General features: G+C 36.9%; 1 protein-coding gene across 5 annotated transcripts in view; it reads right to left on the reverse strand.

Annotated features, from left to right (window-relative positions):
* STEAP2 (STEAP2 metalloreductase) overlaps positions 1–17,751 on the reverse strand; it is a 28,914-nt gene extending 11,163 nt beyond the window's left edge. For 2 of the 5 annotated variants that reach the window (XM_017889690.1, XM_017889686.1), the window contains exons 1-4: positions 17,394–17,688; positions 12,837–13,008; positions 3,669–4,193; positions 631–1,158 (exon numbers count right to left, since the gene is read on the reverse strand). In XM_017889690.1, the coding sequence (XP_017745179.1) occupies positions 631–1,158; positions 3,669–4,160 (1,020 nt within the window). In that variant the 5' untranslated portion in view covers positions 4,161–4,193; positions 12,837–13,008; positions 17,394–17,688. Of the gene's footprint in view, positions 1–630; positions 1,159–3,668; positions 4,194–12,836; positions 13,009–16,978; positions 17,070–17,393 lie in introns of those variants that run through there. The other 3 variants (XM_017889688.1, XM_017889691.1, XM_017889689.1) reach the window with 3 other exon arrangements.
* Between the last annotated feature and the right edge of the window lie 9,627 nt (positions 17,752–27,378).

Below are 27,378 nucleotides of genomic sequence, written 5' to 3' on the forward strand. Positions count from 1 at the left end.
TTTTTTTTTTTTTTTTTTTTTTTGAGAGCTAAGTGCTAGAAAAGCTTCACCTGTGGAACTATTATCTTTTCTGGTTTTTGATAACAAGAGCTTTGTAAATAATAGGGTCTCCTTTCTCATTGTGTTGAAAATCTCAAAGCCAAAAGAGAAGCTGTGTAGACACTCTCAGCAGAGGTGTATTCGGCTTTTTTCTCCTGATCTTGTCTTCCTGTTCTGTTTTGTATTTTACTAGTTCTAATTTTATTGTATATATTTACTGAGAGTTGCCTCATCATTTTGTGGAGCACGACCAGTTATAAAACATTAAAATAATGAATTGTTGAATACTGAAAGCACTCATTGCAATTATAACATTAAAAAAAGGGGAGAATCCAACCCTCTACGTTTCTGCTTTTATTCTGTAAGGAAAAGGATGGTAGCAGCCTTTACTGGAAATAAGTTTGAATTAGCCACATAATTCTTATGCGAAAACATTGTTTAAAGAACAATTCTTTCCCCTCCCATAGTATACGAAAATCAAATTTCCATTAAAAGGCATGTAAAATTTTATGTTTTATAATTTATACTAATATAAAGTATAAAATAAAAAAACTATACTAGCATCAGATAAATAACAAGCACGTTCAGTACCTGCTGATAAGCCATGTTGAGAAACAAATATCTCTCTGACCTTCTCATTGGTAAGCAGAGGCTGTAGGCAACATGGACCACAGTGAAGAAAAAACTTAGTAATCCGAGCTGTTTTCTACACTGCAACCAGGTTTCCAACCAAGGTGGAAATCTCCTATACTTAGTGCCATAATAAAGTTGATAAGCAGCTGCCAGGAGACCTGCTAGGTATACCAGGGAGAGCAAAGTAATGGCAACTATAGGTAAGGTTTTATTCACAATCTCAATAGGAATTTTGTAAAAGTCACTCTGTTGGTTTCTAGCATATGGATGAATCACATCTCTGACAAAGGAATAAAGGAAAAAAAATGTGGCCAAGCTTATAGCTACCACCACTGGCCCTCTCCAGAGAGTAAAGAGTCGTAGGGGTAAATTTTCAATCTCTCTGGCTGATGATAAGGATCCCAAGTCAACGGGAATGAAATTCAACTGGCGGGCAAGTTCAATAACCTGTTGTCGGGCTTGAATATTGTTGCTGCATATATAAACCTGTGGGAAAAATAAAAAGACTCAGCATTACCACTGTTGTTTATAAAAATGGTAGCAATCACATGCTCCACTTACGGAGCATCACCTGTGATGACCTTGAGTGATACAAATGGTTAAAGTTCAGGAGATAAGGCATTTATGAATGTATTAACCTACTATTAATAGGTTTTAAACAGTGTCATGAAAACAAAAAAGTCCACTTATGATAACAGGACAATAAAATGCAGGAAATTGTAGCTGCAACCTTGAGCGTCAGAGGGGATCCCCCAGGTGGGAGGGGGGCAGGTGGAAAGAAAAGTGTACTCTTCTAGGCCACATGGTTCAGCAGCAGCAGCCAGGTAAGGCCTCCTCTCCAGGGGTTTAGGTGGACTTTGAGCTGCTGGTCATGCCCCTGCCCCACTCCACCTCTCTAATTCCCACAGGAGACAGTGTGGGGCTGGCACGCCCTGCTGTCATGAACAATATGTAGTTTTAGGACTGTAGCAGTTCTGTCTAGTAGTATGAGTGCAAACACTGCCCTTTACAGATAGCATGACTGGAAGTGGGCATGCACTTTGGATGGCCATCTGCAATTAAAACCTTTAAATTATGTCATGATGCTGTATTTTTAAATAAAATTTAGTAAGATTTTAAATAAAATTTAGGCTTAGAAACCAATACACCAAGTATCTCAGAAAAACCATAATAATCTCAGGTATACTATTTCATTGGTCAGTATATTAAATTCTTTCATCTCTAAATAATGATGATATACCTGGCAAGTGAAAAAATTATAACGCTTAGTTAATTTAAATAGAAAAGCAACTGTCCTTTTCTAAGACAAAGATATTACTTTTACAGAAACTCTAATGACATGATGGGTGGAGGCAAGGATAGGCTTTCAAACTATCGAAATCTGTTAGATACTATAATATAGTTGAAAATCCAACAAGTATTTATTGAGCCCCAAGTTCATTACTGGAGTGAGCTGCTAGTACTAATGGGTAGGCCACCTCATTCAAGGCTAGAAAAATATTGCTATAAAGTCTTCAAGTAATGTTTGGGGAAAACAAATTCCTAAATATATCCCTAAAGATATTTGTATAAGGACTCTAAAATAGACCACATAGAAATATTTGCATGTTTCTATTTATGTAATGGTGACAATATAACACTCTTTGGATTATTAATCTCAGATAACATTAGCCAGATGAATGACAAATCCTATTTGAATGAATATTATATAATCATTTGTGAACTTTTAAAATAGAGGTCCTTTTATAACAGAAGTAAGAAAAAAGTATTCTAAATTAATTTATTACAGTTGTGACAATGGTGGAATAAATTTTTTTAAAAACTCATTTTGAAAAAATTTTGTATAAGTTATAATATGATATAATATATAATAAGTCTAAAAATAAACCAAACATTCAAAATAAAGGCACAAACACTACAAAATACAAATTTAGACTATTTTGTAGCTTATTTTGAATTTCATCACTGTTCCACTTTTCTGTTAAAAATTTAAATTTGGTATAAATATGGGTATATGATTANAACATTAGCCAGATGAATGACAAATCCTATTTGAATGAATATTATATAATCATTTGTGAACTTTTAAAATAGAGGTCCTTTTATAACAGAAGTAAGAAAAAAGTATTCTAAATTAATTTATTACAGTTGTGACAATGGTGGAATAAATTTTTTTAAAAACTCATTTTGAAAAAATTTTGTATAAGTTATAATATGATATAATATATAATAAGTCTAAAAATAAACCAAACATTCAAAATAAAGGCACAAACACTACAAAATACAAATTTAGACTATTTTGTAGCTTATTTTGAATTTCATCACTGTTCCACTTTTCTGTTAAAAATTTAAATTTGGTATAAATATGGGTATATGATTAAATTCAGGTTTGTCTCACAGGTCCTGGTTCTAATTTGCTTATTCTATATCCACTGCTAAACTTTGGTGGATATGCAAAAGAAAAAAAAGATTCAGAAATAGCCTATAGAAAAGCATATGTTCTTTTACTAGTCATTAAAATAAAGACTGGAAAGTAAATGGTTATCATGACTCTGATATACAGCATACAATGATATAATACTTAAACTTATTTTCTAAGGAATCGAATCAACTGTCTTTACAGACAAAAACAGTAAAAGTGTTTTATAATCATGCTTAATTATAATGCATAAGCACATTACAAATTTTTTTAAACATATTTTATGTGTTTATTTATAAAAGCTCATTCCACAATGGTGTTGACTGAGCGCCCCATCTGCTTTATTCTCAAGTTGAACTGGATGAAGTTCACATTATTTTCCCAGATTTCTACATCATTTTGGGAATGGGAATGTGCCCTTACAAGGTCAGGACATTAATCTTCAGGTGCTCATAATTAATTTTCAAATGATAATCATTGGAAAGTGTCAGAATTTGGTTTTAAAATGTTTGATATTTGCTTAGCTGTTTAACTACAAAATACCAGATACATAAGAATAAAAATGTAAAATACATACCTGCCGGCTGGCATCTTTGGGTCCTAACTGAAGTGCCCAAGCTGAGACAACATTAAATCCTTTGACAATCAAAGAATCTGGGAATAATGAAGCCAAATATTCAGCATTGGATTCTGGGTACTGGTTTATCCTCATGTTATTGCTCACATCAATCAGGATTTTACCCACAAGCAGATGTCTTAGGTCCCACAGGGAGGTATAATGTTCTCTGTGTATAGCAACAAATATTATATTTGTTTTTGTGAGAGCATCTTCATGATGGGTGACATCTACCACATGAGGAAAAAATTCAGAAGCAAACTTAGGATTTCTACTTCCTATGACCACATGATAGCCACATCTAATAAGTCGAATGGTCAAGGATTTGGCAAAATCTCCACTTCCAATCACACCTACAGTGACCTTCCTTGCATCTTTGATACCATTTATGCCATTAGGTAAAAAAGTTTCACTAAGGCTCTTAGGGCTTCCCATCATAGAGATTGATTCCATGATACAGGCACTTCCAAGTTCACCAAGAATATCCTAGGGGAGAGAAAATAAAATGTTCATCAGTTACCTATTGCTGAACATTAAAACACTTCTAGACATTGTAATAATGTTCTGTATTTCTAGAGGTAAAATATTTCACCACACTTTAACATAGAGCACAGTAAGACACAATTTGTAAGCTAAAAAAGGATCACTATTCTGGTTTCTCTTCATATCATATAAATCTTTCATTTTTTAAGAAAGCATCTCAATAGAAAAATTAACTGTCACAAAGGTGATGTGCTAAAGTGGAGCTTCTCAAATTTTAATGTGCACACAGATCACTTGGGAATCTCATTAAAATATAGATTCTGATTGAGTAGGTCTGGAGGGAGGTGTGATATTCTGCATTTCTAATGAAAGCAATACCAATGCTGGTCTGAGGACCCCTTTTTGAGCAGCAAGGCACTAGTGACACAGGACAGGAAAGTCCCCAAGTTGGGGTTTAGCTCAGGAGGGTACTTGGCTTTGCGTGGGAAAAGCACAAGCTAGTGGTGTTAAACAGTAACGTTTACTGAAGCAGCAGTTTACAGCAGCAGCAGAGGTACTGCTCCTTACAGAGTAGGCCTACCCGGTAGGCAGTGTGCCTAGAGTAGCAGTTCAGCAGCAGCTCTGCACTCATATTTAAACCTAGTTTATTTATATGCAAATTAAGGGGTGATTTATGTAGAAATTTCTAGGATGAGGGTTGTAACTTTTGTTGGGCTGTTGCCATGGAAAGGGGTGGTAACTTCTGGGCATTGCCATGGCAATAGTAAACTGACATGGCACACTGGTGGGCATGTCTTATGGGAAGGTGCTTCTGCCCTGACCTCAGTTTGGTCCAGTGTCTGAACCTTGCCTCTGGAGTCAAGATCTGCCTCCTACCTCACTAGAGCACATGAGAAAAGGGACTGAGGTTTTCACTCAGAACTTTTTTGAAAAACACACTTGTAACAAGCATGATTACCCAGCTTCTGAGCAGATCGGAGGCAGCAAATCACAAATGCTGCCAGAGGCAGAGAGGACTGTGATACTAAGTGATGGATCACAAGACAAGAGAAGAAAGAAAAACCATTTTTTAAAAAGCCATTTAAACCAAAACTGTCCAGAGTCATTTGAGGTGGAGGTTATAAAGTTCCCTATATACTTCAGTAGCTAGTGACTTTATCATTAAATGAGAGCTAGATAAATCAGCTAACAATGAACCCTGGCACTTAAATAATATCTTAAGAAAAATAGGCATCAAAATATAACAAAAGAGTAAATACCATGGACTTCTATCATTCACTCTAGATCTTACAATGTATCATTGAAAAAAATAGCTTACCTATGGAAAAAGGGATTAGTAATATGCTTATGGTCTTAAATTATATAATATTTATGAAATCTTTTTCTTCCCCTTTGTAAGAAACATGGCGGTGCTTTGGTCAAGGACAGGCAGAGGTAAGCATCCAGAGTGAGTTTACAGCACAGGCATATAACTTCACTTGTTATCATAGCCATGTAGACATAACAGAGAAGCTCACCACCATCGCTACAACATAGGGAAAACTCATCGCTTGGCTCTAAGCCACTACTGTCGGTAAAAGGTATAATTGCCCTGCTGACACTGTACAGGCACTCTTGTGTCCAGAGAAAGAGAAAGTCAGAGCTGTCTCTCTTTGCAGACGGAGAGGGGGAGCCAGGACACAGCTTGGTTTGCCCATGCCCAGAGAGAGAAATAGAAATAGTTAAGGTGCTGACTCCAAAGGCAAGGGAAAGCAGGCCCCACAGCTGTGTGTGGGAGCCACCAGACTAAGCAGCTGAGACAGGATGGACAGTGTGAGAAAGTTGTTGATGAGAGTTGCTGTTGAATAAAATCATCTTTCACCTGCCTACAGCTGTCTGAGCATGCTTTCTGCTCATCCACCCACGCCCTTTGGACCTCAACATGACGCCGTTTTATTTGTTGGCTGCATAAACTATGATGCAGTTATTCTTCCTGGAAAAATCTCTCAAATTATTTTTTAGTTGAGAGACTAACATCTGAAATGTTCATATTTGGAATAATTTGCTCAAGAATACAAATCAGGTTGCCATGAATTAGTGTCAAAATTGGGTCTGAAAGAAAAATACTCTTCCATTCTACACTCATTGCACAATTTCTTTTATGTTTATAGCAGATGTGGACCACTTCAGAGGATTTAATGGACTTTACAGGCACAGGTGGAATGTTTCAAAAATATGTTGGTTTACTAAATGAAATTTGAAATGACTAGAGCCAGGAAAATTCAACTTTTTACCCTAGAAATGAGTCACATCCAGTAACTCCAAATACATCAGCATGTTAAACTTTAGAAAGACAATAATTATAGTAATATTACTTAATGCTTATATAGGACATAATGTATTTCAGCTCTCTTGTGGTTTTTATGTATTAACTGATTGAATCCCCACAACCACTCTAAGAGACAGGTGCTAACACTGTCATACCCACTTTGTAGATGAGAAAACTGAGACCTGCAGAAGATAATTAATTTATCCAAGGACATAAAGACAGAAAACAGGGGTGCCAGGATTTGAACCCAGGTAGTCAGCCCAGCTAAGACATGTGTTATTCAGGTGCATGTACAGAGTTTAGGAAAGGGTATTTTCTTGGGGTTATAAGTATCAAGGTGTAACAATTATGGTTGTACTCAAATTAGTATGTTATTTGAGTACAAAAATTTGTCAAGTCTTATTTTGTGTTCTAACATGGTCATTCTTAGAGAATGTCCATGTGCTGATGAGAATTTGTATTCTGTAACCGTCGTATAAAATGTTCTGTGAATGTTTGTTAGGTCCATTTGGTCTAACGTATAGTTTAAATCCAATTTTTCTTTGGTCATTTCATTTCTTCTCAGCATTACCTAGGAGTAACCAATCCTGGGAAAGAAGAACTTTTACTATTTTTAAATCAATTACATGTTTCATTTCACACCTTTCAAGACAGACCACTCCCTTGGTGTGGTCCATGCACCCAGAAGGGCAGGTAGGAGTCAGAGGTACCAGGGTGGGAAAAAAACTGTAAATATCCATTTGGAGATGTCACTGGCAATGTTGGGAATCAAGAGTGGTTAAAGAAACCAGAAGTAATGAAAACCATGCTCATTTCAATCAAAAGTTAATGGTAATCATGTGCATTATCTAAGGGTGAAAAAGGTTGCTGGATTCACACAAGGGAATCCGAGTTTCCTATATATCCCAGCCCGGAGTTCTTCTGAGTATATACTGTAGCATCTCCCAAAATATAAGAATTGCAAAATCTTTAAATCTAACAATCATGATGATCAAGACTTTTTCAAACAGAAACAAAAACAAAACAACAATTTTCTGCTTATTTTACAAAGCCAGTTCAAATCCCTTCTGTAAATCAGAATGTGAACAGGTAAAATTTTAGTTTGCTGGGGTTCCTTTATAGGTGACTAGTCATTCTTCTCTTGCTGTTTTAGAATTCACTCTTTGTCTTTTACTTTTGACAATATGGCTATAAAGTGCTGTGGGGAAGACCTTTTTGTATTGTATCTTTTTGGAGATCTCAAGTTACCGGTATCTGGGTGTCTACATCTCTCACTAGACTTGGGAAGTTTTCATTGTTGAATAACTTCAAATGCAAATGGTTAAAATTTCCACTTAAAAGATATAGACTAGCAATAGATAAAAAATCACGACCCAACTATATGCTGGGTACAAGAAACCCATCTAACCTATAAAAACACATATAAGACTGAAAGCAAAGGGATGGAGAAAGATATTCCATGCAAATGGAAACCAAAAGTCACTATACTTATATCAAATAAAACACAGAGTTTGAGTCAAAAACAGTATAAAGAGACAATGAAGCTCATTAAATAATGATAATGGATCAATTCTAGCAAGAGGATATAACAATTCTAAACATATATACACCCAACAACAGACCACTCAGATATATTAATATAAATAAAATGTTATCAGATCTAAAAGGAGAGACAGACTCCAATACAACAACAGTTGGGGACTTCAACACCCTCTGCCAGCATCTGACAGATAATCTAGACAGAAAGTTAACAAAGAAACATTGGATTTAAACTATACCAAATGGACCTAACCAACATTCACGGAACATTTTATACAACGGTTACAGAATACAAATTCTCATCAGCACATGGACATTCTCTAAGAATGACCATGTTAGAACACAAAATAAGACTTGACAAATTTTTTAAAAATCAAAGTCATATCAAGTATTTCCTCAGACCACAATGGAATAAAACTAGAAGTCAATAAGATGAGGACCTTTTGAAACTGTAAAAATAAATGATTAAACAACATGCTTCTAAATGACTACGGTGGCAAAGAATAAATTAAGGAAGAAATCACAAAATTTCCCTCAACAAATACAAACAAAAATGCAACACACCAAAACCTATGAGATACAGCAAAAGCAGTGCTAAGATGGAAGTTTATAGCAATAAGCACCTACACCAAAAATCATAACAATTTCAAATAAACAACATAATGATATACCTCAAGGAACTAGAAAAGCAAAAACAAGCCAAACTCCATATTGGTAAAAGGAAAGTAATAATAAAGATCTGAGCAGAACTAGACAAATTGGGACTTAAAAAACAACACAAAGGATGGATGAAACAAAAAGTTTTGTTTTTTGAATAGATAAAATCGATAAAGCACTTGCTAGACTAACCAAGAAAAAAAGAGGAAATACTCCAATAAAAAATCAGAAATGGAAAAGGAAACATTACAATTGATACCACAGAAATACATAAGATCGTGAGAAGTTATTATGAACAACTACACACCAACAAACTGGAAAACCTAGAGGAAATGGATAAATTGCTACACACATACAACCTACCAAGATTGAAATGGGTAGAAACAGAAAACTTGGACAGACCAATAACAAAAAAGTTGTGGCAGTAATTTAAAAACTACCAATAAAGAAAAGTCCAGGGCCACATGGCTTCACTGTCAAATTCTACCAAACTTTCAAAACAGACCTAACACCAATTCTCTTCAAACTATTCTGAAACATTGAACAGGAGGGAATTCTGCCTAACTCATTCTATGAGATCAGCATTAGCTTCATACCAAATGCAAACAAGCCTCAACCAAAAAGAAAACTACATACTAATATTCCTGATGAGCACAAATACAAAAATTCTCAATAAAATACTAGCAAACCAAGGGCCAGACATGATGGCTCATGCCTGTAATCCCAGAACTTTGGGAGGCCAATGCAGGAGGATCAATTGAAGCTAGGAGTTTAAGCCCAGCCTGGGCAACATAATGAGACCCTCATCTCTACAAAAAATTTAAAAATTAGCTAGGCATGGTGGCACACACCTGAAGTCCTAGCTACTCGGGAGCTGAGGCAGGAGAATCACTTGAGCCTAGAAGTTGAAGGCTGCAGTGATTTATGATTACATAACCACACTCCCTCCTGGGCAACAGAGCAAGACCCTGTCTCCTAAAAAGTGTGTGTGTGTGTGTGTCTGTAGAAGCAAACCAAATCTAACAACTCATAAAAAAAACACATCATGATCAAAGGGGATTTATTACAGGGACACATCCCAGGGATACAAGGATGGTTCAACATATGCAAATCAATAACTGTGATACATCACCTAAAGAAAATGAAGGACAATAACTATATGATCATCTCAATAGATGCAGAAAAAACATTTGAGAAAATTTAGCATCCCCTCATGATAAAACTTTCAACAAACTAGGCATAGAAAAAATATGCTTCAACATAATAAGGGTTTATATGATCTATATAATAATAATAATAGCTATCATTATTTTGAAATAGGGAAAAGCTCAAAGCCTTTCCCCTATGAACAGAAATAAGACAAGGATGCCACTTTCACCACTTCTAATCAACATCGTATTGGAAGTCCTAGCAAGAGCAACCAGGAAAGAGAAAGAATAAAAGGTACCCAAATTGGAAAACAGGAAGGTCAAATTGTCCCTCTTTGCTGATGATATGATCTTAGATCTAGATACACCTAAAGATTTCACAAAAAAAACTCTTAGATCTGATAAATAAATTCAATAAAGTTGCAGGATACAAAATCGACACACAAAAATCGGTACCATTTCTATACACCAACAAGGAACTTGTTGAAAAAGACACCAAGAAGGCAATCCCATTTACGATAGCTATTAAAAACAAAAAACAAACAAATAAAAAAAAACTAGGAATATATTTAACCAAGGAGGTGAAAGTTTGCTACATGGAAAACTACAAAGCACTGTAGAAAGAAATTAAAGATGATATAAACAAATGGAAAAACATTCCATGCTTATGGAATGAATTAATATCATTAAAATGGCCATACTGCCAAAAGCAATATACAGATTCAATGCAATCCCTATCAAAATACCAATGTCATTTTTCATAGAATTAGAAAAAGCAATCCTAAAATTCATATGAACCAAAAAATATCCTGAATAGCTACAGCAATCCCAAGCAAAAAGAACAAAGCTGAAGGCATCACACTACCTGACTTCAAAATGCATTACAAGGCAATAGTAACCGAAAAAACATGGTACCGGTATAAAAACAGACACACAGACCAATGAATGCAACAGATTAAGAGAATCCACACAAAAAAAATCCACACATTTACAGCCAACTGATTGTCAACAAAGGCACCAGGAATACACACTGGGGAAAGGATATCCTCTTCAAATACATGGTACTTGGAGAACTGGATATCTGTATGCAGAAGAATAAAACTGGACTCCTGTCCCTCACCATATACAAAAATCAACTCAAGGTCAGCTAAAGACTTAAACATAGGACCCAAAACTATATAATTTCAAGAAAAAAACATTGGAGAAATATTTGAAGACACTGGTCTAGGCAAAGATTTTATGGCTAGGACCTCAAAAGCACAGCAACAACAACAACAACAAAATAGACAAATGGGACTATATTAAACTAAAAGACTTCTGTGCAGCAAAGGAAACAATCAACAGAGTGAAGAGACAACCTACTGAATAGGAGAAAATATTTTCAAACTATTAATCTGACAAGGGACTAATACCCAGAATATACAATGAACTAAAAAAACTCAACAATAAAAAACAAATAATCCCATAAACATGGGTAAAGGTCATGAATAGACATTTTTCTGAAGAAGACAAACAAATGGTCAATAGGTATATGAAAAAATACTCAGCATCACTAATCACCAGGGAAATGCATATCAAAACCACAATGAGATTTCAATTTATCCCAGTTAGAACTGCTATTATTGAAAGACAAAAACAACAGATGCTGACAAGGATTCAGAGAAAAGGGAACCCTTATACGCTGTTGGTGGAAATGTAAATTAGTACCGCCACTATGGACAACAGTATGGGGGTTGTTTCTCAAAAGACTAAAAATAGAACTACCATACAATCCTGTAATCTCACTACTGGGTATTATCCACAGGAAAAGAAATTAGTATATCAAAGAGATACCCGTCCTCATGTGTGTGTGTGTGTGTGTGTGTGTGTGTGTGTTTTTTTTTTTTTTTTTTTGCGCACTATTCACACTAGCAAAGATATGGAATCAATCTACATGTCCATCAACAAAAGGATAAAGAAAATGTGGTATGTATACACAATGAAATATTATTCAGCCTTAAAAAAATGAAATCATGTCATTTGCAGCAACATGGATAGGAGTGGAGGCCATTATGTTAAGTGAAATAACCCAGGCACAGAAAGGCAAATATCACATGTTTTCACTCATGTGTGGGAGCTAAAAAAGTGGATCCCATGGAGGTAAAGATTAGCATAAGAGATATCAGATGCTGGAAGGATGTGTTGATGGGAGGAGGGGATGAAGAGATGTTGGTTCATGGATACAAATGTACAGTTAGAAGAAATAAGCTCTAATGTTCAATAGCAAAGCAGGTTGCCTATAGTTAGTAACAATGTACTGTGTATTTCAAAGTGGCCAGAAGAGATGACTTGAAATGTTCTTAACACATAGATATGGTAAGTACTCAAGGTGATGAATTCCCCCCAAACCCCAACCAGATCATTACACATTGTATGGATATAACAAATACTCATGTGTACCCCATAAATATGTAACATGTATCAATTTGTTTTAAAAGTTAGTGTAAGCAGGCTTCTTCAAGAAATAAATCCTACTTCCCTCAATGTTCTGAAAGCCCTACTGGCCAGTGAGTGTGACCTGAATATTGCTGACCTGGCTTGGCACTATGCTTATGGCAGTGAGGCAGAGTCACACTGTTTTGGCACATGGAGAAGCAGAACTGCAGTCTCAGAGTTGCTTCTGAATGTAGCTACTGAAGCAGTGTTTCTCAACCCTAAGTGCATGCTCTAATGATCTGGGGAGTTTTAAAACACAGTGATCACAGGTCACCCCCACCACCCAGTTTTCATTTAATTGGTCTGGGGTTCACCCTGAGCCACAGCATTTTTTAAAAAAGATTAGCAGATGTTTTATTACGCAATCAAGATTGAAAATCACTCTACTAAAAGATTCAGAATTCAATCTAATACTTTCATCATTTGGCGATAGTAGATGTGGCTTTTGACCTTCACTTATGTTAATTTTATGTTTGTAGTAATGAAAATTACACTTGCGAAAGAGTAGCAAGCAGTTACCTTTGAATATAGGACGCTGAATAACACGCATGCAGTTCTTTCCCCTTTTCCACTCAAGGAGGAGCAGTATCAGAAGGTCCACTCACTATTTTGCAATTTCCTCTCTTCACTTTCTGGGAAGCGCAATGCCATTCCTTAAAATGCGTCACTCCTTGCACAGCACACTTTGTTCCTGTTGTTTCATAATATTCAAAATTCAGAATGTTTCTATGACTATATCTCTTCTTTCTGTTCTATAAGGGGATCCCCTCCCCGGTTCTCCAGACATCACGATCCTGCTGATCTGAGCAGACCAGTGTTTCCAAGGGAACGACTCACTAGAAAGGCACTTGTCAAACTTTAATGCAAATATTATCACCTGGGGATCTTTTTAAAATGCACATTCAGATTCTCTAGGTCTAGAGGGAGGTTAGACATTCTGCATTTCTCACAAGCTCCCAGGTGATGCCCATAGTGTCTCTACCTTTTCTTTTGATGTTATTCATAAGGAATCCAAATTAAATAACTGATAAAACTATGTCATTTATAGGCTTGGTGTGGTGGCTCACGTCTGTACTCCCAGCATTTTGGGAGGCCAAGGCAGGTGGATCACTTGAGGTCAGGAGTTTGAGATCAGACTGGCCAACATGATGAAACCCCGTCTTTACTAAAAATGCACAAAAATTAGCCAGCGGTGGTGGCAGGTACCTGTAATCCCAGCTACTTGGGAGGCTGAGGAAGGAGAATCGCTTGAACCAGGGAAGCAGAGGTTGCAGTGAGCTGAGATCGCACCACTGGACTCCAGCCCGGGCAACAGAGTGAGACTCAGCCTCAAAACAAAACAAAACAAAACAAAAAACAACTATGTCATTTATAGAAAGTTGTGTTTTCATGGTGTAGGGGTGAAAGAGCAGGCCTAAGCTTCTGCAATCACTTTGATCCTCTGAGTCTCGATTTCCTTCGTTAAACGGCAAACAAATAGGTTATACTTGACTCTGGTGGTAGTTTCCAACACTAAATAAGTCTTGAAGCTGTGTGATAATGGTAATATCACCACCCTATAGTTAGCACTTCAACTTCGGGAGCTCAATCTAAAAGTGTGTGTCAAGGACATAGTTTTTTTGAATGGGCATTTGACTTGCTGTACACATTTAATACTTGAGAATGTATTATTATGATAGGGAATTCAGTTACACTCAGCTAGACAGCCTCTTAAGATTTTCAGTTTAGAAGGATTTCCTGAACATTCCTGAAGCTGAATGGCAGCTGTTGTGCTATGTTAATTTTGAAAAACAGAACCTAATTTGTTTCACACATAAATAGGGCATTTATTATTGGATGACAGCAACTCTGAAAGGGCTGTCCACAGAGGTTTTGATGATATTTCACAACCTGCTGATTTGGAGAGGCTATCAAGAAAACATAACTCTCCAGGGTCATGAGATGGGGTGGTGTAACCTTCACTTTGTGAGCCCACATCTGAACATCTCTTCTTCATCGTCTCTCCTGCGAACACCCAGCTCCTTTGAAGCTCATGGTACTTCATCATACCCTCTCCCTGTCCTTAATGCTATCCTCACTGCTGTCCTCTACTGATTTCTAGTTTATTCCTTATGACTGCAGACTCTGGCTCCCAGTATACACATGGTCATCCTCTCTACCCCAATAACTATCATGTTTTTCCTGGACTTTATCATTCAAGTGGATGAACCATTCAACTTCAGGGGCTCTTATTTCCTTGACTTATTCATTGGAGGTAATGAATTTTTGCCTCTACCCCACCTCAGTCATTCACTTCCTGAAATCTCCAAGCACTATCTCTAGGACTTCCAATAATCTTAGTTTAAATATCCACACTGATAATTCTAGACAGCAAAAGAAATCTGATCTGTTGACCTTGACCTCTCTAATTGCTTAATACCCTGCACTCTCCGTCAGCCTGCTCTGGTTTTTCTTTAAAAAGAGACTAGATTTATAGTCACTCCCTTGAAAAGATCCTCAACTCTCTCACTCTCCATCATCTCTGCTTGGCAAAACTCTAGTCCTGGAAGAACCCAGCTATCCATTTTCTCTGTATCTGTATCCACGTTGGTGAAGGTTGTTGGGGAAAAACCAGTAAACTGAGCTCATTAGTTTCACCTTAAATTAACAATCACCAACTTTACCTATCAAAGACCAATCTATCCACTTACGTCCTGGAGAGCCTCCCTTTTTTGCCTCCCTAGGGGATATGGTTATGACGTCTTTCTGTGACATCTCAAACTTCACAGGTTCAAACCTGAACTTTTCCCACCCAGACCTGCTCCCATTTGCCTGGAAATGTGTAAATGCCACCATTACCCACCAGTTGCTCCAATCAGAAAATTGTGAGTCATTCTTGAGTCCTTGCTGTCTCTCAGTTTTGACATAAAATCCTGCACCAACTCTTGTTCTCCGATATATTTCATAAATCCCTCTCCACCAATACCAGGCTAGTTCAGGTTTCTATCATCTCACCTGAACTCTGCAAACATTTCCTAATGGGTCAGCCTACTTTCTCTTTGGATCCTTTCCAAACCATCTCCACAGCAGCTAAGATCACCTTAAAATGTAAATCATCATAAAAAGTCTCTCCTTAAAATCAGTGCTCCTTGTACTTAGGACTACAGCCACCTTCCTAACACATAAAAGGTCCTGAATGAGTTTGCCCCCGTTTCCCCTCTCTAACCTTATCTGTATTGTTCACCCACAGCATCCTCTTCTAGAAGGAGAAAAGAACAACCACTTTATGTACCTTGGGAACTTTTCATATACTGTTCCATCTCTATAGCAGAATAATTCACTCAGCCCTTGTTAAATTTATTTTGTAATATTTTATATAATTGTTTCTTTTCTGTTTACTATTTCTCTCATTGAACAATAAGCTGCATGAGGGAAGAACCATGTTTGTCTTGTCTGTGATCACTGCCTCCACATTGTCTGGCAGTGTAACTTAGGATGCCATAAAAATTCTTTGTTATGTAATGCATCAAAAAAATTCAGGACAAAAAGTGAATAATTCTCTAGATCAGACTTCTCTTTTTGTTGAAAAGACATGTGGGCCCTGAAGGGGTAGGTGATTTATCAATGTTATTGTTATGTTAAAGTCTCAGTTACCTCAATGTCCTGGTTTCTGGCCCAGCAGGAATAAATACATCTCCTGATGTCCTATGTCCTCTATCACACCTGCAGTCTTACTCTTTCGCATTTTTGGTGTATCCTCTTTCTCACTTTTCTAACTCATTTACAATCCTTTCTTTAAAAATTTGTCTTCACCTGTCCTGTTTTTTTTCAGTATTAAAATACAACTATGCTCATTCACCACATTTTCCATAGCACCAGTACAATAAAAAGTGACTTGGATAAAGCTTTTCATTTCTTTACTGCAAATTTGCTCAAGTTATCATTCTCAACATTGTCTCATTTCCCCATATCCTGACAGAGTGACTAGCTAAGAGGCAGAAAGTGCAGCCATCCCAATGGCAGCATATACAGTTCCTCTTATGTTTCTAAACATCCTGCAAATTATTTAGGACGGGTGTTTTGTTTTGTTTTGTTTTTCCATTAAATAGCCTCAAGCTTTGAAGCAACCGAGAGAGAATCGGAGTAAAAAAAGTTATAGGGTTAAAGAAAGAAAAAATAAACAGAGATCAATAAAATGAAGAAATAATCAAGTGGAGAAAAGGAAGGATGAGGAGGTGCTTTAGAAAACAAAAAGGGTTCCAAACAGCGGGGCTGTTAAAAGGACTAGAATCTAAGTCAGGAGGTTGGGGGTGGGGGTGGGGCAGGAGTCTGAATTCTGTTTCTCCTGTAGTGATGAGCGACAATTAACTATGGCCTGGACTGTCTTTCCATCTAAAAAACTAACTGCCCGAGGAGTAAAAACTGACACCAATCCTTCTCCACGGGGTGGGAGAGATAATAAATGGAAATCTCCCAACAAAAATGCTCTTTATCTCTCTGCTCTATTTTAAGAGCAAGATTTTTAGGGCATAATTTTCAACAAGTTTTGTCTGAGGCTGAACACAGGGCTCAAAGATAATTTAGGACAGTCAGAGAAGAGGCCAATTACTTTCTAAAAGAAATGGCCTAAACACACCACGATTACATTACTCGGAAATAAACAAAATGACTGCTAGAAATACCTGTTCGCAAGCAGCACTGCACGATCTTCCATGAAATGCCCTGCATCAACCCAAAGTAGCAGGGAGACTACCAAGCGGGCGAAAGTAATCTGCCTGTCCTTTCCTGCTGGGACCCATCCTACCTGGGACAATGTCTCCTGGCCTTTTTTCTCTTGGGCCCAACCTCTAGGACTTGCCCTTAGCTCTAGGAGACCAAGAGGAGGAGGAGGGGGAATCAGTGGAACAGACACCCTTCTCCACCCTTCTCACTTTCCACCTCAAGGTGCCAGGAGATCAGGGACCCCGCAGCTCAGGGCGGACGCCCGCAGAGGGTGCGGAATCGGGGAGGATGGATGCAGCTCGTGATGCCGACTGCATCTTGACCCTCAACTCCGCCGCCGCCACCTCCTTTCGCTCTCCTCCCCGACCCGCTCACCTCCGCGCCCCCCGCGCCCTCCACGCCGGGCAGGGGCGAGCCTTGCAGCTCCCCGTGAGCGGCGCCGACTCCCCAGGGCCCACCCGGGGGCCAGGGCCTACGGACTGCACCTCCGACTGGCGGCTGCAGGGTGGCTGCGGCGGCGGTCCCGCTCCAGCTGCTTCCCCGCCTACCCAAGCTGGATCACATACAGCCAGGGAAGAGGAAGGAGGGAGGCGCGCGGAGGCCGGCTTGGCAGTGACGCGCCGCTAGGGGCTGCGCTTCTGGACAGCTCGTGGCACCGAGGGCCGGAGGAACGCCGACTGGAGTCGGGAAGAGCAGTGGAGAGCGGGAGAGGAGTCGGGGAGCTCGGAGGGGGGGGTGTTTGGGGAGCTGGGGAGGGCCCAGAGCACCGAGGGGGAGCCAGCAGTGAGTGCACTAGGGAGCCACATACACACCCGGCTCCGCAGCTTTGCGCACCCCTCTAATGGGAGCGGCTGAGTATCCGCCTGGCTCGCCTGCAAGATTCCTCCCTGGTCTTCCGGAGATTCTGAAGCAGCTCTAGAAGAGTAAAGCCCATTTTTCTACTCCGTTTCTTTTTGTAATGTGGGGTCACCTTTCCGCTCTAGAAATTGCTTTTCTGACGCGATTCCTACCCCAACTCTCGCCAAAGGGCCCTGATTCCCACCTCCCCAGTCTTAGCTTCTGACAAGCCTCCAAGAAACTGCGCTTTTTTCTTTTGTAAGTGTTCTTTTGCCCCATGTTTGCCCCACCCCAAACGTCTTGTGTCCTTGGAATAAAATGTTCCGAAATACCCTTTCATGAAAACTCCCTCGGATAGGAGGACCCTCACAGACCATGAACTGCTGAGATTATTCTGTTGACTTTGACCTTCACTCTAGCTGGTGCCCCGCGAGCTTTGGTGTGGGGGAAAGGAAGGTTAGGCCTTGAGTCAGGAGACCTGTGTTCCTGCGAAAGCCGTTTTACCTTCTGGGGCAGCTATGGCTTTGAATGTTTCAGGGAATCCCCTGAAAGTACCTTTGGCTCTGGGTTTCTGTACATTTTCTCCCTGCAGATTACCAAGTAAAAGTACCTTTTATCTTTTGTGTAGAAGTTGTCAGTAGAAGAAGCAAGAAATCTTTATTCCCAAATGTAAAATCAATTTACCAAAAATTCTGCAATTTGGGGAAATTTTTTTTCTTACATTAGTAAAGTACCATTTCAACAAATTAAGTTTAAAAATTATCCCTCTAGGTGGTTTATTAACCAGACAAACAATAACAACAACAACAACGAGAAGGAGTCTTAGATCGATCACTGGGGCACTGCACTTTCCCCTTTGTAGTCCATACACAGATTAACCTTTGCAAATGCTGCTTTGGAAATACATCCTTTGTTTGACTTGAAATGTAACCCCTCGCCTATCGCCAAATATTATTAAGGTTTAAAGTTTAGGCAGAAGCTCAGGTTTTAACGATGTGTCAGAGTGTGGAACCATCGACAGCTGGTAGAATACTTTCCATTTTGGTTACTGGAAACAAGTCATTAAATCTAATATCAATTTTAATAATTTCGCTTCAACAAAACTGTCAAATAATGAGATTCATGGAGTTTTTTCTAGTAGTTCTTCTGGAGAACTTGTAGAGAAAATTCATGAATCTTAGCAGTTAACGAAAAGTATATAGGTTTTCCATATATTTTAAAAAGCCATAGAATTATATAACTTCCCCACGGGGTTATTAAAACAAATTGCACGTTCTAACTTCTACAGCCATAAATTATAGTGTAAAACATGTAGGTAAGCCATATTTTTAAAATATTTTTAAAAGCTGTCTTAACATGGGCTTTGACTATTGAGAAAATAAAGTAATGTGAAATCCCTTTTCCCAAATGAGAATCAGTGAGTCAACAATTTGCAGTTTCCAGAAGGGATATCTCTTTTTCATGCTTGAACTACTAAAATAAGCAAATATCTTTGATTGAAAATCTAATGTTACCAAATGTCTTCCAGAAGACTGTTGGTGTTAATGCAAAGCACGATTCCTTTAACTTCCATGGTAACTAATTTTGTCATTGTTTTTCAGTTGGAGATGCAGAGTATGAAAATGATTTTGCAAGACTTTTCCAGGTCATGAGGTGCTCTCTGAGAAATCTCTTCTGTTCCCTAAAGTAGTAAGTGACTCAACTGAAGCGAAGCAATAATTATTAAACGGATCTCTAGTGGCCTAGAGGCATTAACACATTTTTTTTTCCTTTGAAGTTATTATGCAACTGAATGACTTTAGAGTGGTAGTTCTCCAAATGTGTGACTTTAGGCACTAGTTTGCCTAAATGCTGCTCTAGGAACTCATTCACTATAAAAATATTTTTTGAGCCACTTCTATATGCCCTGGCTGGCACTCTAGGAACAGTGGTGAAGAAGACAGATATATTTACCTGTCCTGATAGAAGTTACAGTTTGGTGAAAACGATAAATTAGTAACAAGTGCAAAAAAGATTTATACAGATTTATTTACACAAAATAAATGTAAGTCGTGATGTAAATAGATTTTGAGATAAACAATAAGAGGAATCTCATTTTAGAGATCCACAATGTATGTTAATAAAGGCTCTGAAAATTCCTATAGTAAAAACATTTAACTTAACCTATTCCCCAAAACCCCAACTTTGTTTTGAACAAATTTGTTTGTAAGCAGCGCTTATAATAAAATAGAATAATTTTTGTGAAATGTTGGTTTGTTTTGAAACCAAAGAATTTAATAAACATAAAATTCTGTTAACATCCCCTTACATTTATTTGTCAATGTACATTCATATACTTCAATAGATTTATACATATAAATACAATCTGTTTGAAATAGACTGTGTTTGCACATGTTTATAGCAGCACAATTCACAATTGCAAAAAATATGGAACCAGCCTAAATGCCCATCAACCGAGTGGATAAAGACAATGTAGTATATATACACCACAGAATGCTACTCAGCCATAAAAAGGAATGAAATAATGGCATTCTCAGCAACCTGGATGGAACTGGAGAAGATTATTCTAAGTGAAGTAACTCAGAATGGAAAACCAAACATCATATGTTCTCATTCATAAGCTGGAGCTAAGCTATGAGGATGCAAAGGCATCAGAATGGTATAATGGAGTTTGGAGACTCAGGGGGAAGTGGGGTGAGGGGTAAAATACTACATATTGAGTATAGTGTACACTACTCTGGTGATGGGTACACCAAAATATCAGAAATTACTAGAAAAGAATTTGTCCATGTAACAAAAAACCACGTGTTCCCCAGAAACTATTAAAATAAAAAATGAATTGTTTAAGTATGACAAAAAAATGAAATACACTGTCTTTGAACACAAAATGATACAGAAGGATTTATAAATCTATTAAAATGCCTGAATGTACATCTGTACAAAACACATATTTATAATTAACATTATTTCATGAACTTATTTCCAGAGATCAACCTGGTCTAAAGTCTTATAATTTTTAATGGCCATATAATTTATATATTGGTATAGACTAGTTTTCTTTTTCTTTTCTTTTCTTTTCTTTCTTTCTTTCTTTCTTTCTTTCTTTCTTTCTTTCTTTCTTTCTTTCTTTCTTTCTTTCTTTCTTTCTTTCTTTTTTTTTGAGACAGGGTCTGAATCTGTAATCTAAGCTAGAGTGCAGTGGCATGATCAAGGCTCACTGCAGCCTCAACCTCTTGAGCTCAAGTGGTTCTCCTGCCTCAGCCTCCCAGAAGCTGGACTACGGGCACACGCCACCATACCTGGCTAATTATTTATTACTTGTAGAGAGGGGATCTCCCTACGTTGCCCAGGCTGATCTTAAACTCCTAGGCTCAAGTGATCGTCCCACATCACCCATCCCCCTCACAAAGTGCTGGGATTACATGTGTGAGCCACTGTGTTCGACCTAGATTAGTTTTCTGAACCCTAAATTTTAGGAAAGTACATTTTCTGATTCTTTAACTATTATAAGTAACACCACTTTAACCTCCTTGAACAAATTACTCTTTGGGGTAATAAGTGATGGGAATATTTTCTTGGGATATATTTTAAATGTGGGTTTCTTTAATTAAAAGAAATTTTATTTTCTGTTTACATAGTCTCATATTTCTTTCCATAACAATTGAAAATCATATATAAAATATGGATGTACTTTTATCTTTTACATTCAGTCTCTCATTGGCACTGAATTTTATTATTTGTATTTGTTTAAGTTGATTAAGGAAGCTTTAAAATGTGTATAATTTCAATATATCCCTAGGAAATAGCAAAAATACCTGACTGGATAGCTTCGGTCATAAATCCATAAAGGATGTCAAAGCTATTTCCCTCCCAATGTACCTCTCTGCGAATTCTTCTAAACTAATTTTGTGGTAATTTAAAAAATTTATCTAAAGTTAAAGGAATTTTCAGAAAATTTCAGCTATAAGCATTGGCTCTAGATCTGCAGTTGGTATAGACCTGCAAAGTTGACTGACAACCAGTGTAAGAAAGAGGAACCACAATTTGAATAGGGGCTCGGTGTAAGGATAGCTGTGTTTGGGGGATCCCTGTAGGAAGGGAAAACTTTTCAGGCATTTAAAAGAATATATCGTGGCAGACTATCAGCAGGGCTTTGGATTTCTTCATAGCTTTGAAGTTAGCAAGAAAAAATGGAGACAGTCAATCTGACCCATGTGCTTCCAGCATTTGATGACCTGGGCTGAATTCATGGATATTGCCAGCTATAGATTTTAAAATTATAGAGTTTTTCTGATGATAATCAGACTCTCCTTAAATATAAACATATAATCATGTCCTAGTGTCAAAACATGTCTTCATATTGATTTTTAAATCTTCAAACACTGGTCAAGCCCATTCCCTCACTCAAAGAGCACTCAGCTCCTTCTGTCTGTTGCTAAGGATTTAGTCTATGCATAGAACAGTGTTTACATTGTAGGTATTCTTGAGGATATTAGAGCTCTCTAGCAAATATTTAAAATGTATATTTTCAAAAAACAAATTATAAAACATTATAATCTTAAACATTTCATCAAATTTGATTCTGGATCTCATGGATGACCACCTTATAACTGAGTACAACCATGCAATTTCAGAGCCCCTGTTTTTTGCATTTATCATTGCACTGGTGTTGTATTAACCTGTCACATCTTAATGAGAGAACTCTTTCAGCTGAATAAAAAGACAAATAACCGAATTACAAAATGGCCAAAGAATTTGAATCCACATTTCTTCAAAGAAGATATGCATGGCTAATACACAAGTAAAAAGCTGCTCAATATCCTTAATCCTTAGATAAATGCAAATCAAAACCACCTGAGATACCACTCACACCCACTGGGATGGCTATAATCAGAAAATCAGTATCACAATATGAAGTCTTGGTGAGAAAGTGGAGAAATTAGTATCCTCATACATTGCTGGTGGGAGTGTAAAATGTGCAACTATTTTGGAAAACAGTTGGGCAATTTCACTCCTAGTTATATACCCAAGGGAACTGAAAACATTTTTACACAAAAACTTGCTCTCGAATATTCATCACAGCATTATTATAATAGCTCAAAGGTAGAAACAACCCAAATGTCCATTAATTGATTAAAGTGTAAATGAAATGTATATGATCCCATCCACAAATGAAACATTATTCAGGTATAAAAAGGGATTCAGTGCTGGCATGGATTACAACATAAACCTTGAAAAATTATGCTAAGTGAAAGGTGCCAGACCTAAAGACCCATATATTTTATGATTCCATTTATATAAAATGTTCTGAATAGGAAAATCACCACAGAAAATAGTTGAATAATTGCCAACCTACTGGCTGGTGGGGAAGAGTGTGGGGCATTGCTATAGAGGAATGTCTAGGCTGGGTAGTTTATGAAGAGAAGAATTTTTTTGACTCGGTTCTACAGGCTATACAAGAAGCATGGCCATGGCGCCAGCATCCGCTTCTGGTGAGGGCTTCAGGAAGCTTCCACTCATGGCAGAAGGCGAAGGGGAGCATATTTCCCATGGCAAGAAAGAAGGAAAGAGAGGAGGGAGGTGCCAGGCTGTCTTTAACAACCAGTTCTCATGGGACGAAGAGTGAGAACTCACTGACTCCAATAAGAATGGCACCAAACCATTCGGGGTCTGCCTCTCCATGACTAAAACACCTCCTACTAGGCCTCACTTCCAACACTGGGGATCAAATTTTAACATGAGATTTCGAAGGCAGGAATATCTAAACTGTATTAACTGCTTAATGGGTGTGGGATTTCTTTTTGGTATGATGAAAATATTCTGGAATTAGTGACGATGGCTGCACAAGTTTGTGAATATAGTAAAAGCCACTGAACTGTACTCTTCAAAAGGATAAATTGTGTAGTATGTGAATTAAATCCCAATAATAAAGAAAAATAGTAATCAGGAATTGTAAGAAAAAACTTGAGAGAACAGATGTAGACTTAATTTGTAACAAGCCATTCCCTTAAAATGAAGACCAAATGACGTTAATTTGTGATGTACCAATATATATTTAGCAGTAGACAGAAGAGAAAAACAAGTGGTGGGAAAAATTAGTCACTATCCAGCTCATTTTAATTTATGTATGTTAAAGCCAGAAGATCTACAGTTAAAGTCAATACCATATTCACATTACAAGGAGCAATTTAATTTCTGTAAAACAATATCATTCTTCACATTTGCTTGTCTGTTAACTTTTCTGTGAAACCCAGCTCTGTTATCAGTTTTGAGACATTGGACAAGTTGTTTAACTTCTTCCAGTTTTGGTTTTCTCATCTATTAAATGGCGATAATAATCATGTCCACCTCATTGGGTTGTGAATATTAAGTTGATATATGCAAAGTGCCTAGATTTTATAATTTAACAATTTTGCAATTTTTTTTGGTTTTATAGTTGTGTGTAAGCTCTAATCATAAGAAATTTATAATTCATTTTATATTTGAACATATTTATGCAATTTTAATGTAAAAGTTTTAAGTCAACAGTGTAGTCACTGGGTTTTTTTCCCTTCTTTTTTCTTTAAAATGAGTCATATTTTATTCAAAGTTGGGAAAGGAAATACTAGCTACATATATAGTTAAATATAAAATATACTGTATAATACAACTGTATATAGTAAATAAAATAATGTAACATATATATATTACAGAATATATTATAACTATATATATTATATAAAGATAAATTATTTATACTATTATATAGTATATATAAAAGTATAAATATATAGTATAAATCTAAATGTATAAATATGTATAAATGTATAAATATATAGTATACTATATATAGTATAAATATAAATGTGTAAATATATAGTTACTTAAAAACACTGATCAGTTCTGTGATCAAAGTTCTACATATATAGTATACTATATATACAAATATTATAAATAGAGAGCATATATATGGAATACTATATATAGTATGTATAGTATAGTATAGTGTATACTATATACTATTAAGTAAGTTGATACAGCAGTGGTGTGATCACACCTCACTGCAGCCTCAAACTCCCAAGCTTAAGCAATCCTCCCGCATCAGCCTCCCAAGTAGCTGCGACTACAGACACAAGCACTGCTTTATTCCTTTAAAAAAATCACAAATACATTATTTCATGGTTTCATACCATTTCATCACCTTTTTGATGCCCATTGTTAATACCTGATAAAAGAAACCAGCTTTAAGAAACAAATACAACTTCTGTTTCTAGAAACATAAATGTTTGATCTTCATGACTGTAAAGAGATCAGAGGATTAGTAATGGAGGAGATATTAAAGCAGGAGCTGATTTTAATCTCTCTTTTATTATCTTTTAAAATACATTTAACATAGTTAACTTATTTTTAAAACAAATTTAAGTAAAACAGAAATGTCCTTTGAAACGTTGGAATTTTATGACTCTAAATCCAACTATCTCTGAAAAGAGATTGCTGTTTATTTCTAAACAAATGTTACCAGAATTGATACAGGGTTTTTAAGCAACAAATTGCTTTATAGTACCAGTTTCATACAATACATCAAACTAATTTTTATCAGATATTTAAGTTTTAAAATTTCAAAGTCACATGGAAAAGAATATCAGAAAAAGCAGAAATGAATGTTTGTCATACTGCTGGTGGACTACTTAAGCTTGAATAGATGACAGCAATCTCAAAGATAAAGATTTACAAATTTGACTAAATAAAATTTAAAGTTCTATTTATTTTTTCCAAAACATAAACTGAGTGAAAATGTTTACTTTAAACTTAATGAAAGATTAATGTCTTAAATATTTCAAAATAGCTCACACAAATTCAGACGAGAAGCAACAGTTTATGCTTCAATAAATGGGCAAGAGAATTGAGCAAACATTTTAATAAAGAGGAAATAAAACTTTTTAATAAAAGAGACACTGGGATAGGTACTGTGTACAGACTTTCCATAGTCTTTTTATTTTTTCCTGTTTATTAATTTTGAACAATCAAGTATTTCTCTCTAAAAGTAAATCACCAAAGAATGTACCATTCAAAGGACTTTAAAATTTGCGGTGCATCTTAGTCAAGGCAAAAAGTAAGAGGTAGGTCATTGACTTAAAAGTGCCAAGAACAACATTCTCCTGTTCTTGTTTTTATTATACGATTACATAATAAAATAATTCCCATACTTTCCAATATTTGGTACGTATGCTAAGTCTTATTATCTTAATTCCTAGGTTATTTTACAGCAGTCACTTTACCCATTTTATGAACATCATCAATGTTCTGAGGCCCTCTTTTCCAGGATTATGTCATTTAGTTTTTTATTTTAAAATAACAACTAATAACTTTCACCCTTTGTTTTTTTTTCACACTATTAATTTATGTTTCAAATATTTATTGAGTGTTTGTGTGCCACTCTCTAAGGGACTGGGGACAGAACAACAAGCAATAAGACAAAAAATATCCCTGTCTTCATGAAGCTTACATTCTACTTAGGGCTGTCAATCATGTGCATCATGTTCTGCCCAAAGGTACCTGGCTGAGGAGTTGAATGGGGAGGGGGGCACTGGAGGTGAATAAAATTCATCTTTTACTCTGCTCCCACCCAAGCCTTTTTCTTTGCACAAATGTAGTTGCTAACCAAATCCTGTGCATGGGGTGGGATGGGTGTGTGTGTGTGTTTGTGCAAACATGCACATGCCTGAATCATTTCCTAATTTGCACCAAGATGCCAAAGATAAGGCATCAATTCTATTGAAGAAAGACAGACAATACATAAGTTGTATAAATAAAAATATAAGCATGTTTGATGATAAATGCTACAGGAAAAATAAAGTAAGGAAGGGAAGTAAATAAGGAATATGGCCAGGAATGGCCTTCAAGGTGACATTTTAGTGGGAAGTGAGAGATAAGTAGGTAAGCCATGTAGACAGCTAGGGGAAAATGTCCTAGTAGGTGTGAAATCAAGTGGAAAGACCCTGAGGCCATACAGGAGCTGTGTCCACAGAACAGTCAGATTGTCTAGAAAAGACTGAATGAGACCAACTAGTGGGACATGAGGTGAGAGAGCTTGGACAGAAGGTAGGATGTGGGGATGCAGTTGGGCTGAGATTGTTTAAGGTGTTGCAGGCTAAGTAAGGAATTTAAGAGAATGAGATGCAAAGCCATGGAGGATTTTAAGTAGATGTGATAGGATTTGATTTACATTTTAACAGACTAACTCTGGCTACAGTGTGGTAAATAGATTGAAGGGAGACAAGGATGGAAGCAGGGAAGCTAGTTAGGGGGCTATTGTAATAATGCACGTGGAAGGTGAGAGTGGAACAGATGAAGGTGGCAGGAGTGGAGTAGGGGAAATGTAGGATTCTCAAATGTATTCTAAAAGTAAAACCAACAGAACTTGATGGTAGATTGAATGTGGGGTCTGGGAAAAGAAAAGAGTCAAAGATAATGGCAAGATTTTAGGCCTGATTAACAGGAGGACTTGGAGTTGTCATTCACTGAGAAGGTAGAGATTGTGTCA

Source organism: Rhinopithecus bieti, unplaced genomic scaffold (genome assembly GCF_001698545.2).
Source record: "Rhinopithecus bieti isolate Rb0 unplaced genomic scaffold, ASM169854v2 scaffold_19669, whole genome shotgun sequence".
NCBI lineage: Eukaryota > Metazoa > Chordata > Mammalia > Primates > Cercopithecidae > Rhinopithecus > Rhinopithecus bieti.